An 18,574-nucleotide genomic window follows, 5' to 3' on the forward strand; every position below is an offset into this window, starting at 1 on the left:
GGGGCAGTCCTAAGCTCCATGGGCAGCTGGTTCCAGAGGGCAGGCGCACCCACAGAGAAGGCCCTTCCCCTGGGTGTTATCCGCCGGCAATCTTTTACCGGCGGCACCCTGAGAAGACCCTCCCTGTGTGAGCGCACTGGACGAAGGGAGCTTGATGCTGGCAGCAGGTGTTCCCTCAAATATCCCGGACCCAAGCCATTTAGGGCTTTATAGGTCATCACCAGCAGTGTTGACCTATAAAGTGTTGACCTTCAGTGTTAGGCGCCCATTTAGTAACAAAAACAATACAGAATGTTCACATACATTATTTTCGCTCTTTAAGTCAAACATGGAAACAAAAAATTGTGCACAAGGTGTCACTGCACTAAATTTTCCTTGGTAACACACTGCATATTAAAATCTGCCAAAGTTATAACAACTATTCTATGAAAACAGTCTGTGCGGCGGCTGATTTATTACTTGCATGGTGTGCAACTTACAGAAAGATGCTTGACTTGCTAGGTCACCAAGGTGTGTACAGCAATAACAAGACCTTTGAATGTGCAGCAAAAGGAATACGTAGAATACGTAGAATACAGTATAAGCGATAAATGTGGAGTTCATGAAACTCACCTTCTGCACAGTAGCCCATACACCCTTGAGTAGGTTGCAGGAGATAAACAAGGAACTCCCCACAATGTCTAACTGAGATGGGGATTTGGAAGAGGCAACAGTCTTTGGTGCTTCCAGAAAAGAATTGCCAAGTTGCGCAGGCAGTCAGTGCTTTTCTCTCTCCAGGACGTGGGAGAGAATCTGACTGAAGGGAGAGCCAGATTGGGGCTTGTGTTCCACATTTGTTCATCTGTGGAAAAAGAGTATTTAAAATTCAGGAGTAGAGCACTTAAACAGTATACTTCTTCCAATGAGTTGCGGAAGCAGGCAAGACAGAAGGGGCTGACCTCCAAAGGACATTCCCTTGTCAGGTTTGACCAGTGATTCAGCTTTTGCCAGTTAGGTTCAAGCAAAACTTGGATCTATGGTGGTTTAGCTCTAGCAACATCAGAATGGAATTCTGCTTAGGAGCCCAGTTCAGTCAGTTAACAATGAAGAAACTTTTCTGTTTATCAAAGCCAATCATGTCCTCTCTTCAGTAAACTCTATACATGTTCCGAAACAACAGCAACAATGTGAAGAAACCTTTAATGCAGAAACACTTTTAAACCACAAAAAGGCACACTTATCAAGCCTGTTCTACATTGCTCTGACATTTCAACACTTTACTAATGCAATAAAACAGTTGCCTTGACTATAACATTGTTTCAGTGTTGTAAAACTGTATTATTTCTTTTAGTGAGCAAGTATTACTCGTCTTAAATTAGACAATAAAAATTCTGTATATAAAATATTGTAAATGATTCCAGCCATACTCTAGAGACAACACTAAATTAATTTTAAATGCTTTGCAGCTTGTTACCATAATGGAAGATGGCTACTGCTCTAGGTTTTTTCCTCTTTATTTATAGAACACATTTACTCTTATTTTTTGCCTTTTAAAATGATAATCTAAACCATGTTTTCTATGATCCCAGATTAGCTGCCCTGTCCTTTATTCATTTAGCTTCTCATCAATATCAGAATCAATGATAAAATATTATATAAGATTAATGGGATTTCACAATTGTTTGCTGTGGGCAACAGCAACAACACAGGAAAAGATTTGGGAAAAATGGATTAAAAATTTCTTCTCAAATAATGAATATTACTATTACTCCCTATAGCTATGACTGACATTGGTTAAAGATTCTTTTAACCTTATATACTGAAAGTTTCTGCAACAGCTAGAAACTTGCAGTTTTTGGAGGAAAAGGACAAGAATCCAATATCAAAATTATGTAAGATAATTTTGCTATGTTCAAATCTATCCTCAGCTGCAGTAGCACATTGGATGACTCTGGGCTCTATTCTTCATTTTTTCAGCCCAGCTTACTTCACAGAATTGTTGTGTGGGGGAAAAAATGTGTGTTGTCTTGAGCTCCTGGAGAAAATGTGGGTTATACAAGCCATGATTAAGTACCCCTTAGCTTGCTTTGATATGTAAATCCTGCCTCTGTGATGTTTCCTGTCTTCATGAATGACATCTCATTGGAATCTATGCTGCTATTTGAAAGAAAAATGTTCTGTAAGATCCACACAGCAAATTTTTACCATATCTATTTTACTGCTGTAATCAGTTACACTTGCTGTCTTCTGAGGCATTCAGTCTCTGTGAATAATAATCTTACACTAGGAAAGAAGATTCTATTGTTTGATGAATATTTCTTCTCAAAAGATGTATTGAAAGTTTCAAATGAGCTTGAAAAAAAACCCTGACTAATGGGTTAAAAAAGAAGGGTAAAAAAATTCTAGCACAAAGTGGCCTTCTCAGAACAAAACATACACATGAAAACAGATGTAAGTGGCTCATTTTCAGCTTTCAAAAACTGATTATCAAATATTTCTAGAGTTAACAGTTATCATTGCAACTGTAGATAAGTAAAATGATGCACAACTACAATGAAAACAATGAATTTGAGTTCTGTGTAATGTTTGAAAAAAACATAACAGAAATTATCTTTTATTTGTGCAATTTTACTGGAGTTCTTAAGGAGTTGCAGCAGCTCTTTTGTAGAGAAAAAAAAGGCTCTTGTATATGACAACAGGGTTGAACTGGGGTCTCCTGTAAGTTATGTTTGCTTCACTGTAGTTCTGTCAGCTAAATGGCACACCAAGAAAGACAAACATTCGTTCATACACACACTGAAAGGCTCCCTGTGCACCAAGAATAACGAGTTAGGAAAAATAAATTAATATCTAACAATTTGACATGGTAAATTAATTTCTTGTTATGGCCTTGTTTGAAAAGCAAACCTTTTGTTTGAAGTTGATGATACTGTAATACTTATTTTAATGGGAAATGGCAAATTAGGGAATGTCGTTTAAGATTCACAGAGTATTACTGTGGAAGAGTTTTAGGTCATGAAATATAAACCTTCTCAATATGCTTCATCTATTTGCTCTTGGTGCTGTTGCTATTTAAATATGTCTTTCCTTTTTTTGCATTTGTTCATATCAGTGTGGGGCTTTTGCTATAATGATCCCTCCACTTAAAAATCCCACACCCCTTTCCAGAGGGAACAATGCGGTGACCCTGCTGTGGTCTGTTTTAATGGAATGCACATAAAATGCATTATGTGCCAAAGGAACTTGAGGTGGTCTAGAATACAAAAACAATTAATTTAATTTAACAATTAACAATTCATGTTTTCTGTATGCATCTTCTTACAAGTTTGTACTTTCTAGCGCTGAGTGGTATAATCATCCAGGGAGGGATGGAGGGATGGAAAATGTTCTAATCCTTGATTCGATCCAGTCTGATCCTTGCCTGCCACCTGAGTAGTCTTCTTGCTCCAGGAAAAACATTGTGTAACTCTGGCCCAGAAAATGCTGTATTTGTATAGGTAGTTACAACCATAATTGTGACTAGAACTTCTGTCCCTAAGCGATGTGGCCTTTAATGATTTTTTTTTTTTTGCCATGGTAGTTGCATGAATATGGCTCCCTCAACTGGCTTTACATATTGGAATCCCTTTAGGAAAGTTGCACAGGACTGCAACTGTTGTAAACACATGCTGGTTGACAAGGGCTTAAATTTTGATTACGTGACTGCAGGGATGCTGCGAGGATCATAAGTGTCACGACCAGACATAAGTCACTTTTATCAGCACCGTTGTAACTTTGAACGGTCATTAAATGAATGGCCATAAACTGAGGGTTACCTGTATGCAGACTGTTAAGTCGTGGGCTCTGGTGAGCAGGAATGAAGACACACAGCTGAGTACAGGGAAACTCATTCTTTTATTCAAGCTGGAACTGTACTAGGACTTGGGGCGCACCCCACCACAATATATAGCCAAACCCTATGGTAGCAACCAATCAGATTGAACCCGTGCTTGCCGCCCAAGGTTGACCAATTGCAGGACCGGAGACGTCCTGTCTGGGTTGCTGGAGAGCCGTTAACTCTCCAGCAACGCACGTGGTGTGATACCAAAAGCCCAGTACATAACACAGACGATACATACAGTTCTGCTTTTACTCCCAAATGCTCTAGTCAGGACTACCTTTGAAGAGAGTCTAGAAGCTTTTATTAGTTCAGAAACGTCATTAGCTTTTATTTCGATTGTTTACCTCCTGGCTTTTGGTCTGCCTCTTTATTTTCTCACGTTTTAAGCTTTTGAGAATTTTTTTTTTACTTATGCTGCTTTTTTTAAAAAAATCCAAATCAAATTCTTTTTTTTTAAAGGCAAGCAAAGAATAAAAAGGGTTTTAATACCTCACTTGGTAAAAGTTCACCACTTTTAGTGTCATCATTTTGTTTTCCTGATTAAGTTTCAGGAAAGTGCATCAGCTGTATCTCTGGCAATCAAAAAGGTGATTCTGTTAAATGAAGAATGCATTTCGTACTGATTTTTGAGGGCTTCTTTAAATATATATTCAACCCGTTGCATTAAAATCAGTGGAATTTTCAAGTGTTCATCATTACTTAGACCACGTTCTAAGTAAAAATAGATAGAGAATTGAATCGACTATTCTAAAGTATCAGACTGGTCTGCGGCTGTAGTTTCCCCATTTCTAGTCAAAAGGTTAACCTGTTCCTCTTAATATAAAGCAGTGAGCAATTTAAAGATTTAAATGGGAAAGGCAATCATACTCTGTTATACAAGGGAATTAGCTACACAAAAGCTATAGTAGGACTACCTGATCTGAGCTGCATAACTCCGGATGGCCACTAAATACAGCAAAATAGAAATATATATTTCTTGGGTTCTGCATCTCAAATCTGGTAATTTAAGCTAACTATAGGCAGTCCTCAACTTATGACCATAACTGAGCCCAAAATTGATCTTGCTAAGTGAGATATTTGTTAAGTGAGTTTTGCCCTATTTTACGACCTTCCTTGCCACCCTTGTTAAGAGAATCACTGCAGCTGATAAATGAGTAACCCGGTAGTTCAGTCGATCTGGCTTCCCCGCTGACTTTGCTTGTCAGAAAGTCGCAAAAGGTGATCACGTGACTCAGGGAACATAGCAAAGCCCATAAATAGGAACCAGTTGCCAAGCATCTGAATTTTGATCACATGATCATGGGGATGCTGCAAAGGTCACAAGTGTGAAAAACAGTCATAAGTCACTTTTTTCAGTGCCGTTGTAGCTTTGAATGATCACTAAATGAACTGTTGTAAGTCAAGGACTACCTGTAACAATTTTGTTTAACGAAGACTTTGTTGGAGCATTCTCTCTCCAGAGATCAGCAGGGTCCAACTCTGCTGGCCTATTGTGAGACACTAAAGACCTAGTCCTGGACCTGGTATCCTAAGTGTACAAAAGCTGTACTAATACACTGTACTAGGTGTATTAAAAAGCTGTAATCCTAGTGATATTAGTGTTGTTGACTGTAGTTTTTCTTGACTGCTATGGATTTTAATTTTTGCATTTAATTTTTGCATCTGTGCTATTGTTGATATTCTGTTTGTTCTTGTTTGCCACCCCGAGTCCCTTGTTGCAATGGGTGGCTTTACAAATCAGTTACATAAATAAAAAATAAATTGTTTAATTAGAAGCTAACATGTAATTAGCTAAAATTCAGCTAAAATATTTTAATGGAATTTAAAATCCCATTGTCAAGCCTATTTCTCACTGTTCATTTTCATATTTTGCTGATATTCTTAATCTAGGCAGCATTACTGTGGGATAGATATATACCACTCATACTTAATCTATCCAATTATTTGATGGACAAATATCACATTTAAAAAAAAAGTGGAAGAGCTGCCCATTTCAATTAAATGATAAACATTCTAGCACTATTCTACTACATTTGAGTTATTTATTTTATCCTGTTTATTCAGGATTTAGATAATCAAATAACTTATAGGCTACCGCTGATTGAATATTCACAGATTGAGTATTCCCAATCATATTGGGAGAAATCATGCTCTGGTTTATTTATGGTCTGCGTAGATACTGTATGTTATTAAATGTAAGTAAATTTCATGTGTGAATCTCTCACATTTATTTTACTGGTTGATGGTTACAGGCTGTTTAGAGCCTCACATATTAAAGCACAGTAGTGGCCCACACGCCTAACGGCATGCAAATCATATAACAAAATCAAAAATAGTGGTGGCATATTCAGGGCAAGTGCATCTGAGATTCCTTTCATCTCAGCATGTCTGGCTTAGTTCAGTGCAACACTTGTTTTGCAACTGTCTTTTGCAGCACTCTTTTTTATTGTTATTTTTTATTCTCTACATACATATGTTAGTTTTTCAAACAGCATGCGAGCTGGGTTCATAACACGCTAATACATACAGTATACAAATTCTACTCTTTGCTTCTCTCTTCCAACCATTTATAAAATAGATTCCAGCTTTTATAGTATTCTGTTTCTTCTTTGTCTTTTGGTCTCATAGTTAATCTGTCCATCTCTGCGCATTCCAATATCATCTTTATTACCTCTTCTTCTGATGGTATTTGTTCATTTTTGCAGCATTGCGCATAACTTATTCTTGCTGCAGTTACAATATGTAAAACCAAGTATAATTTTTGTTTGCTAGTCTTTTCTGGTACTATACCTAATTAAAAAAAAATTCAGGATTAAATGCTACATGTTCTCCTAATATTTTTTCTAGCCAAGCATGTATTTTTTTCCAATAAGCCTTTACTTTATCACATGTCCACCAAATATGATAATATGTACCTAAGTTATGTTTACATTTCCAACATTTCCAACATCAGAGGTCTTACCAGTGTATAAGGAGCAAAATGAAAAAGGCCAGCATATAGCAGAATTTAATATGTGGCTAAAGGAGTGGTATAAAGGAGAAGGCTTTGGTTATATTAGTCACGATGTCTGTAGCTGGTCCAATGAAAAAATGTACAAAAGAGATGGTCTGCATCCATCCAAGAAAGGGACTAAGTTACTTGGCAATAAATTCACAGCTTTTCTGGAGGAATATTTAAACTAAGCAATGGGGACAGTGAGTTAATTGATACAGAACATCACTGTCCCTGGCAATCTAAGAAAATAGGGGAACTCAGGCACCACATAAGTTATGTAGCAAGTAAACACAGGGTCAGTCATAAAGGACTCAAATGTCTATACACCAATGCGCAGAGTATGAACAGTAAGCAGGGTGAATTAGAAATTCAGGTAAATGAGGGCAGATATGATATTGTTGCCATTACAGAAACATGGTGGGACCCACAAATGGAACACACAGCTAGAGGGATTTAAATTATTTAAAAGAAACAGACTAAACAAAAGAGGAGGTGGAGTTGCTCTATATATAAGAAATAACTTTATCTCTACAGAAATAGAGCACAACAATGAAGAAAACTGTAAACATGAATGCATTTGGGTCAATATAAAAGAGGAAAAAAATGACATTACCATAGGTGTATACTATAGGCCACCCACCCAAGCAGAGGAAATAGATGAACTTTTTGCTAGTCAGCTAACTAAGGTATGTAGGAAGCACATCACAATAGTAATGGGGGACTTTAATTACCCTGATATCAACTGGGAGACAAACTCTGCATCAAGTGGAAGATCTAACAGATTCCTGACAAACCTAGCAGACAACTTTCTCTCCCAAAAAGTAGAGAAGGGAACTAGGGGATTAGCCATATTGGATTTAATTCTCACTAACAGAGATGAAATGATAGAAAGTGTCGAAGCCACAGGAACCTTGGGGGGAAGAGATTATGCAATATTGGAATTCAACATTTTGGAAGCACAAGCAATAGAACACAGCCAAACTAGAGTCTTGGACTATAAAAGAGCTAATTTCAATAAACTTAGAGAGACCTTGGGAAGAATTCCATGGATGAGAATCCTAAAGGGGAAAACAACTCAAGAAGCTTGGGAAATTTTGAAAAGTGAGATAATAAAGGCCCAGTCTAGCACAATACCAACAAAGAAGAAAAATAACAGCTCTCAAAAGAAACCAGCATGGCTGCATAAAGAATTCTCTGATAAACTGAAAGATAAAAAGGAAAAGTATAAGAAGTGGAAAGAGGGGCACATAACTAAGGCAGAATACCAGCAAACAGCCCCTGCCTGCAAAGATGAAGTGAGGGAAGCTAAGCCTCAAAATGAACTAAGGCTTGCGACCAAAGTCAAAAATAACAAAAAAAAGCTTCTTTCAACATATAAGAAACAAGAAAAATTTAAGGAAATGATTGGTCCATTAGTAGGGGAAAGTGGCAAGAAGGTGACAAGCAACAGGGAGAAAGCAGAACTATTTAACTCATTTTTTTGCATCTGTCTTTACACAAAGGGAAAAAAACAGTCCAACCTACCAAAACCATAAATAATAGAAAGGCAAGTTAAGAAAGGCAAGAAAATGGTAAGTGAGCACCTGTCCAGCCTAGACGAGTTCAAATCACCAGGACCAGATGGATTATACCCCAAGGTTCTCAAGGAACTGGCAGACGTGATCTCAGAACCACTGAACTATATTTTTCAAAGATCCTGGAGCACTGGGGAACTACCAGAGGACTGGAAGAGAACTGATGTAGTTCCCATCTTCAAAAAAGGGAAAAAAATAGATCCTGGAAACTACAGACCTATCAGCCTGACCTCAATACCTGGGAAGATTCTGGAAAAGATAATCAAACAACAAATTAGCGAACACCTTGATGCAAACAAAGTTATCACTAAAAGCCAACATGGGTTTGTCAAAAACAGATCATGCCAGATAAATCTTATTGCATTCTTTGGCCAAGTAACAAAATTAGTGGACCAAAGGAATGCTGTAGGTATAATTTACTTGGACTTCAGTAATGCATTTGACAAAGTAGATCACAACCTACTAATTGATAAGATAGAAAAATGTGGGTTAGATAGCATCACCACCAGATTGATTCATAGCTGGCTGACAGGCCATACTCAGCATGTGGTCCTCAATGGAATTGCATCTACATGGAAGGAAGTGTGTAGTGGAGTGCCCCAGGGCTCTGTTCTGGGCCCAGTGCTCTTCAACATCTTCATCGCTCTTTCGCCTCCTCACCGTCAAAATGACAAGGAAGAGAAGAAACAATGGCCGCGCCAAGAAGGGGCCGAGGACATGTCCAGCCTATACGCTGTACCAACTGTGCCCGTTGTGTCCCCAAGGATAAAGCTATTAAGAAGTTTGTCATCCGAAATATTGTAGAAGCAGCTGCAGTCCAAGATATCTCTGAAGCGAGTGTCTTTGATTCCTATGTTCTACCCAAACTCTATGTGAAACTTCACTATTGTGTTAGCTGTGCTATCCACAGCAAGGTGGTGAGGAACCGATCCCGTGAGGCCCGGAAGGACCGCACTCCTCCTCCCCGGTTCAGGCAGCAGGTGCTGCACCGAGACCACCCCCTAAGCCGATGTAAGGAGATGTTTTAAAAGATGTCAATGCCAAATATTGAGTCAATAAATACATTTTACATTTTACAAGTGAACATCTTCATCAACGATTTGGATGAGGGGATAGATTGGGAACTCATCAAATTTGCAGATGACACCAAGCTGGCAGTAATAGCCAATACTCCAGAAGATAGGCTTAAGATACAGGAGGATCTGGACAGACTCGAACACTGGGCACTATCTAACAAAATGAAATTCAATGGTGAAAAAAGTAAGGTTCTACATTTAGGCAGGAAAAATCAAATGCACAGGTATAGTATAGGTGGTACCTTGCTCAATAGTAGTAACTGTGAGAGAGATCTCGGAGTCCTAGTGGACAACCACTTAAATAAGAGCCAGCAGTGTGCTGCAGCTGCCAAAAAAGCCAACACAGTGCTAGGCTGCATTAACAGAGGGATAGAACCAAGATCACATGAAGTATTAATACCACTTTACAATACACCTAGAATACTGCATCCAGTTTTGGTCATCATGATGTAAAAAAGATGTTGAGACTCTAGAAAGAGTACAGAGAAGAGCAACAAAAATGATTGGGGGCCTGGAAGCTAAAACATATAGGGAACGGTTGCTGGAATTGGCTATGTGTAGTTTAACGAAGAGAAGGGTGAGTGGTGACATGTTAGCAGTGTTCCAATATCTCAGGGGCTGCCACAAAGAAGAGGGAGTCAAGCTATTCTCCAAAGGACCTGAAAGCAGGACAAGAAGCAACGGATGGAAACTAGTCAAGGAGAAAAGCAGTTAGAACAATCAACCAGTGGAACAACCTGCCTCCAGAAGTGGTGAATGCTCCAACACTGGAAGTTTTAAAGAGGAGACTGGCCAGCCATTTGTCTGAAATGGTATAGGATTTCCTGCCTGAGCAGGGGGTTAGACTAGATGACCTCCTAGATCCCTTCCAACGTATTATTATCAAAATGTAATTAATTGAAAAGTAAACAATATATCAGTTTTGGCATCACATGTCCTGAGCATATGACATATTGGTTAATGTATGTTTCAATATATTTCATTCATTTAGTTTTCCTGTAAATGTTAGTGAAATCATGATCATGATCATCATCATTTCAGCCATTGTCTATCCACTGTAGGATGAAGGCCTCTTCCACATGTTTCCAACCAATACTTTTCTGAGCTTCCTTTTGCCATTTGGACCCTCAATACTTGTTGATGTCATTATCCATCTTGTTTTAGGTCTCTTTTGTGGATGCTTTTTATCAAGTGTGATCCATTCTATGACTGCCTTGGTCCACCTGCCATCAGTGCTTCTTGCTATGGGACCAGCCCATTTCCATTTCAATTCCTAGTTCATATTAATTCATATTGAAATATGAGGTTGCAAAGCTTGAAGAGGCTTGAAAACCTACAGCAGATTTCACATCTAGAGCAGTTTGATTAATATAATTTAAATGAGATGTTATTAACTCTGCTGCATATATTTGGTTCAGCTCTAATGGATTTATATCATTATTTAGTTAAGTAGCAATTAGCAACTAAAATGCATACATTTTTTTTCTGATAACACATAGATCCTAATGCCATTGCACCACAAGGTATTTCTGAATGAAGAAAGATTCTTAATAGTAGGAGTGAAACAATGACTGCAATCACACTGACTTTAATATAGTCACTGAGGAAGTTTCAGTAGAAAAATAAATGATATGAAATATTTATAAACATAAAACAATCATGAATATATCAGAGATCATATATATGTCATGAGTAAGCAAGCTTATATACCTGTTCTTATGACGTATCTGAAATCATACAAAGCCCAGTTCATATGGTATATCTGTACATTTGTATATGTAATATTCAAATAAGTGGAAACCCATCTGGATCACATAGTAGCCTATATATCTTGTTGCAAAGAATCATAACAGGAATCACAGTTAGTAAATATACTGCTCAAAAAAATAAAGGGAATACAAGATAAGACATCCTACTATTAAGTACAGTACATTGTGTTGTTTAAGTGTTCCCTTTGTTTTTTTGAGCAGTATATATAAAACACTTTTTACTCACCAGCAGTGCTTCAGTTTACTAACAAAATGTGTTCTTTGTTAATCATAGGGATAATTGATTAGCTATACCATGAAATTCATTAGTCATGGGATATACACACAGTCAACAAATTGATAGTGTTAATCAGGCCATTTTGATCTTTTCTAGAAGGAAGCTATTAAGTGTTAGATTAGAGTTTACGTATTTCTGAGGTCACAAGAGCTACGCAGATTGTTCCAAATTCAGACTGACTACTTTTTAAATAAGCTTTATTGTTTTATTTTTTTTAAATCAGAACTTCCTTATCTCAGTTTGAATCCTATTTTAATGTTGTGGTTTAAATGAAGACATTTTTTAAGTGAGGTGGTGCTTTGAATTAGAAAGTTATTATTTTTTTTGAATTACAAAGTTATCTATAAAAGAAGCAAAGTAATATATTATTTATTTTGAATCAAGAACTTATCCATCAAAGAAGTAAAACCTCAAAGGTATTATAACCTTTAAGTCACTGATCAGAGCTGCTGAAGATTTTCTGTCAAGCAAATGCCCAGTATATTTTGAATTACCTACTTTCCCAGCAGCAGATAATGCATTATTTAAAAACTTCCTGTAAAAAAAATGAAAATAAAAAAAATTCTTGATTTTTTTCTTGAATTGCTTCACATTTGCCACTTAATCCAATCACATATTTCATATGACTCAAAACATGTCAAAAATGGGTTTGAGCTATAATACAGTAGACGTGTTAAACTATTAATAATATTTCAGCCTGTGAGATGAAGTTTTTGAGCTTCAGAAAGCATGAGGTGAATTCATTTGCATATAAAAAGAAATAAATTTGATTAGATCTGTATATCAAGCTGTTCCCTGGATGAGGAAATTCCTTTGTGCTCCTAATCATACATTGTTCTCTTTTAATGTACCGTACCTACTAATTAAGATAGAAGAATGCATCTGAGGCAAGACGGTGCCACTCAAGTACTCAAAAAATCCTTCTCCAGCCTGATGCTTATCACCACAGAAATCCTAAATATTGTAGGAGAGGATTAAGGATTCTGGGAGTTGATGGACATGTTTGTAGGGCTGCAAGCTCAAATCTTTGGGAGAACCTGGGTTTATGAAAGACTTATTGAGAGAGCACATTTAATTCCATTTCATTTTATCTCACTTACTTCGATACACCTAGTTGGCATTTCTGCAGGCTTGTTTTCAATCATGAAGCGGTACCAGCCTTGTGGAAGGGAATGATCACAAATCATGTCCTGAATGGCTTTTTCCTGCAATTCCAGAGAATCAAAATTGATGCTACGATAGGCATGATGGAGAATACGGTGTCCTTCTGGAAGGCATTCTGGAGCTAAGGGCAGAAAAGGAAGATAATAGAAATATCATAACTGTCAATAAGAATCAATACACTGATTGTATCTATAGCTTTACGCTCACTTATTAAATCACAGGTCAGTATGAATGAGTGTTTGCACAGAGCGTTTTGATATCTGTCTATAGACTATTTCTAGAAGCGAAATGACATATTACCTTTACTAAACAGAATGAGCTGAATATATATATATATGTAAATGTATATACATATGCATATATATATATGTTTATGTGTGTGTGTGTGTGTGTGTATGTGTGTATGTGTATGTGTATGTACTGTGTATATATATATATATATATATATATATATATATATATATATATATATATATATATATATATATATATATATTCGTATTCCAAAATAGGGATGACTGAGAATTTCATTCAGTTTGATTTTTGACAAAAAAATTTCCAATGGGTATATGTTTCTTCTTTCAGGGAATAGGAAGAAAAGGTAATTTATTTTCTTTTAATGAATATATGAATTGAAGGGGAGAAACAAAAATGAAAGATGAATCCATCTTAACAGCTTGGAGGACCTGAATCTAGCACTTCAAGTAGAGCCACTCTTTAATTTTTTAAAATAAGTTTCATTCAGAACAGAAAATATAAATACTTTTCAAAGGCAAGACAAATTCTGTAAAATTTTCAGTTATGACATGCCAGGAATTTGAACCTCCATAGTTATTAGGGTTCTCTATGAGTCTGACTCTACTTTCATTCTACAATTATTTCTCAAACTAAACTGGGGTCTCCCTGGGGTCCAATGTGACAGCTTTGCTTGCAGGGCCCATGAGGCATGTCAGCCACCACTTTCTATCAGCTTGTACCAATAAAAAAATCTCAAAACAGTGAAAAGTTCTAGAGAATGAAGAAAACAAACAAATATTTTTCAAAGGGCAATAAAACTTTGTAAATGGAAGATTCCATTGTATTTGGATAGTTAAGATCTTGAACTAGGACCACTTTGTGTTACTGTGTGATTTTTGGCTAGTCACTTTCTCTCAGCTTTTAGCTCCCGAATAAAATGTATAAATCTAAAGAATCATCATGATCTTTTATTCTTTTTTTCCCTTACGGATTCCTAATTTTTCACCATTATGTGTTGAAAATAGCAACATTGATATTGCTGTTATGGATAGATGATAAAACCGTTTGGTACCTTTTTTTAGCTTTAGAGGTATACTAGATATAATGTAAGAGAAAGTACAGCTGCCTAAATGAAACGTGAGATATAAAGATAATAAATAAATATTAATTCAATTATATTCTTGATGGTAAAGAGTCTCCTCCTCCTCCCCCTCCCCCTCCCTCATTGATTCCTAAACTTTAATCACTATATTAAACAACATGATACTTTCTATGCTGGTCCCTCTGGAACCAGCTGCCAGTAGAGCTGAGGACTGCCCCCGACCTCCGATCATTCCGCCGGGGCCTGAAGACCTGGCTCTTTGAGCTCTTGGGCCCAGGCTGAGGAGAAATTTATTTTAATTGGGGTTTTTAATTGTACAAGGTTGGTTTAAGCTTTTTTAAATTGGTTTTTTAACTTTTGTATGGTTGATTTTTAACTCCCTGTAAACCGCCCTGAGTCCTCAGGGAAAGGGCGGTATATAAATGCAATAAAATAAATAAATAAATAAATGCTGATAATGCCTTTTGCAACATGCCAAACAGAAGCATGAGAATTCCATTGGATCTCTCCCTCTCCCTCTCCCTCTCTCTCTCTCTCTCTCTCTCTCTCTCTCTCTCTCTCTCTCTCTCTCTCTGCTGCACCTTCATGGATGCCACTAGATTTAAATGCATTATAAGCAGCAGGTTTTTTCCTGAATCTGAAGGCTGTTCTGTTCTGTTTTTTTTAAGAAACATAACTTACAAAAGGCTTGTTTCATATAAATTCTGAAAATTGCTAGGGGACTGCTTTAAAACAGGCCTTCTGTTCTCCCTCTGTTGGAATAACCATGACCTCTGTTCCTATACATGTAGCTGGCTAGTACTTTTCTGGCTAGTACTTTTCTACCATGGAAAGTCTTCAGTGAACCATGTGCAAGGAAGTAAGCCATAAACCCAGAGAGGCCATTTGGCTACAGCCAGATAAGGTCAGTGAACCATGTGCAAGGAAGTAAGCCATAAACCCAGAAAACAAAGGAACCTAGGAGAGGCCATTTGGCTGCAGCCAGATAGGGGCATGGTCACAGTATTCCTCCACACCATTGGCTATTCAATTTAAGGCAAATTCTGACGCCTCCTACAAATGATTGGTCATTACTGTATTTGAATCTACCTCTAACACCTATGTCCTTTTAGGATAGTTCAGAAGAACACACGTGTAACCATGATTGGTCTATTTGAATAACAATAAAATGTGATTGGTTGCTTTTGCTATAAATAAACAAGGTCCACTGCTCCTCGTGGTTCAGTGTCCAGCATTCAGTGTGCATCCCAGGAGCAGCGGGGCCCTTTCCCCGAGAGATCTCTGTGTCTTTCTTTCATGGGCGCTAACCCTGGGCAGGAGCAGCCTCTGCCCAGCTTCACCAGCAGCATCCCAGCAACAGCAGCTTCCCTGCATCCCTGCAAATGGTGACCCCGACGTGATTCTGCGGAATACGTCTTCAGCCATCCATACTCATTCGCCCGACGGTGGCCGCGACTCATCCTCGTCCGTTGCTAGACGCAGGAATTTTCGTGAGTATGGGTGGAAAATTCTCTCAACAGCAGACAGCGTATCTGCAGGAGTTGAGGGAATTAATTGATAATGGCAGGAAATTGGCTGCTTTTAAAACAGGCAATGTGTGGGAACAATGCCCAAAATATCCTGAAAAGGGATCACTCAAATTGGCTACATGGACCAAATTAAAAATCTTAAACTTGTGGAGGATCATAATCGAATGTTTAACTCTCCACTATGCATGTTTTAACCAGATAGGAGGGACGGGCGAAACATTGGCCTTCTCCGTGCCGCCCCCATCCTATGAAAAATCAGAAAAACTCCCTCCTCCCTCTGCTCCCGACCAAGAGGAAAAAACCTCTGAGTTTGTTGCCATCACTATCCCTAAACCCACTCCTCCCCCCTTCCCTCCTCCTCCTTCTCCAAATCTCCCTCCTCCGCCTCCCCGCCCCACTCAAGGGGCACCTTTTGTTCACTCTATGCTTGCAGCTCATGCCTCCGGGATATTAGATCCAGAGGATTTAGAAGCTTGTGCTGCCTATCCTGTCACTTTTGTACAACCTGTTTATACTCCTCTGACTCCAAAAACTATTGATTACCTTGGCACTCATATGACCATCGCTGATTATCGCGTGCTGTTTGGCCACGCCTCTTCTGGTTCCCAGCAGGGAATCTAGAGGGGGGGCAGTCAGCCAGCCCGACAACAAAGGCTGACATTTCTTTTCCTCTTAATGCTTCTAACCCCTCTGAACTTTTCACTGATTCTCTTTTTCATCAAGCCTTTTCAGTTTCTCCGGCTCCCCCTCCTTATGAGGATTCAGCCGGGAGAAACTCAGCAGGGCACCTCAGAAAATACAAGGCAAATAGACAATGAATATGCCCGAAATGAACTCCTATTAAAATTGGCTTATGTGGGGCTTGAAAGAGCCTCTTGGGGCGAGCTGTTCTCAGTAAAATCCAGGGGCGCGCCTGTTGATTTCAACTGCCTGGAGTTGTCTGAGATCTAGCTTCCCATTGCAGGCTCCGAGCCAAGCTAAATTGATAATTCTGGTCTACCAAATCAAAGAATAGGAAAGTAGTTGTTGTTGTTAACCTAAAGAAAAGAAAAATCAAAGAAATAAATCAAGTTTTTCTTCTATCTTTTTCTTTTAATCTAGCTCTTTGGATTATTGTTTTGGCCTAAAACCCCAAATTGATATGTGTGTTTTGTTTTGTTATAATAGTATCTGTGTATATATGTCTGTCTGTGTTGTTCTGTGTTATTTCCAAGACTTGGAAGAGGGTCAAAATCCTCTCTGATAACACCAAACAAAAAGGCCTTATTTAACAATGTATGGTTTGTCTGGAGAAAGTATGAAATGAAATTTTTGTATGTGAAATTGTTTATGCAAGCAGTCAGAATGGAAGTGAATGAGTTTATTTGCTGAACAATGTATGGTTTGTCTGGAGAAAGTATGAAATGAAATTTTTGTATGTGAAATTGTTTATGCAAGCAGTCAGAATTTTATTGTTGTAAAAGCCATGGATGATGTGTGAGAGAAAATGCATGTAAAGGAGAGCAAACTATTTTTTTTGGTTTATCATGGCCAAGGAAAGTACAATTAAAAGAGGGAAGAAGTTCCCTTTTACAATGTAATCTATATAAATTTACTCCTGCAGTCCACCAAGCATCCAACCAATAGTTGCTGTCTGCCACTTCTGTATAAAGACTTGGCTGCTTTTAAGTTGCAATATTCATGTCCACATGCATTCTGGAGCATGTTTTGGGAATCAGATCTGAAACACTACACAGTCTCATTGTTTGTGTAGGAACAACAGGGATTGCTGTTAATAAACAAATAGATTTCCAGCAATTTTTCATCATAATAGAGCATGGATCCTTGTTGCCAACATGATTAGTACGTAACAAGCGGTTATAGTTGAAAAGCATTACAATTATAATGGTATTACTGAAATGAAAAGGCAGATTAAAGCTCTGATTCAAAACATAAATACTTGAATAGGGAACCCACTGATGTTTTGCATTAATTCGACCATCAAACCACTTAATCTGGAACATCGTACCACAGACAGGACTTTGAAGTGTTTTTAATATTACATGGCTTTGAAAATAAAGGTTAATTCAGTAGCATATTATTCTGGATTTGGAAGAAACAAGACTAATCTTTTTCATTGTTTCTGTGGAACAAATCAGAAAGTACTGCTCATTTGCATAAAAGTTTAAAGCATTATTTAGTTGAAAGGAAGGTCACCTACCATTTTAGGTTTTTCGTTAGGTTATAAAAATGCTGCTGTTGCTAAAATGCTGGATAACTGCTCTCCATTTAGCTACTGAGAAAATAATTAACTAATCATACATACAAAAAAGACTGTCTTCTATTAAGCAATTAATTAATTTAAAAAAAACCTGAAACCAACAAGATTATACGACATCCATAAGAAAATAACTTTTTCATTAAGACTAATCAAAATTATTCAAATGATGTATAAGGTTTCAGGTTTTTCTGAATTCTTCAATAAGCAAGATTTTTTTTTTTAAAAAAAAACTGATTAGAGAAAAAGAATTCCAAAGATTAGACAAGATGTTTTAGCCAGATGTAAATTAAAATCAGATTAAAATTATGCCCTGAATGCAGTAACTTGTGGCAAATATCATTGATCTCAGATTACATTGCATTTAGGGACAAAAAATGGCTGTTGATTTTGTTAATTCAAGTCTAAAAGAACATCACATGACATGTAGGAATCATGAAGTTAACATTGTATTGGAAATATGTAACTGAATTGCAAGGCACAACTGCTCAAATATAGAGGAGCAGGCAAGCTGAACTGCACTAAATTGAGTATTAGTTTTTATTGGCTTCCTAATAATAAATATCCATGTAAAGCTGTCATCTGACAAGGCTATCACATTGTTAATAAAAAATGGTCATATGGTCATTTCTTGTAATACTTAACTAACAAAACTCCTAGCATATTTTAGAATGAGAATTTCTTTTCTGGTTTTATTAGCCTTTGTAGAATTTACTGTTTATTATGGACATCACT

At 37.4% G+C, this 18,574-nt stretch overlaps 1 protein-coding gene and 1 pseudogene across 2 annotated transcripts in view; one reads left to right on the forward strand and one right to left on the reverse strand.

The window, feature by feature from the left end:
- The window catches only part of VWDE (von Willebrand factor D and EGF domains), a gene marked incomplete at its 5' end in the record, with an annotated part of 239,537 nt that extends 225,994 nt beyond the window's left edge, over positions 1–13,543 (reverse strand). The window contains 3 exons of the mRNA XM_083367117.1: positions 613–841; positions 12,651–12,835; positions 13,525–13,543. Coding sequence (XP_083223243.1) covers positions 613–841; positions 12,651–12,835; positions 13,525–13,543 — 433 coding nt within the window. The remainder of the gene's footprint in view (positions 1–612; positions 842–12,650; positions 12,836–13,524) is intronic.
- Positions 9,089–9,493, forward strand: LOC310633827 (small ribosomal subunit protein eS26-like; annotated as a pseudogene). Its single transcript has one exon. The product of its transcript is annotated as a small ribosomal subunit protein eS26-like (transcript).
- Positions 13,544–18,574: the final 5,031 nt, after the last annotated feature.

Source organism: Vipera ursinii (genome assembly GCF_947247035.1).
Source record: "Vipera ursinii genome assembly, chromosome: 1".
NCBI classification, from domain to species: domain Eukaryota; kingdom Metazoa; phylum Chordata; class Lepidosauria; order Squamata; family Viperidae; genus Vipera; species Vipera ursinii.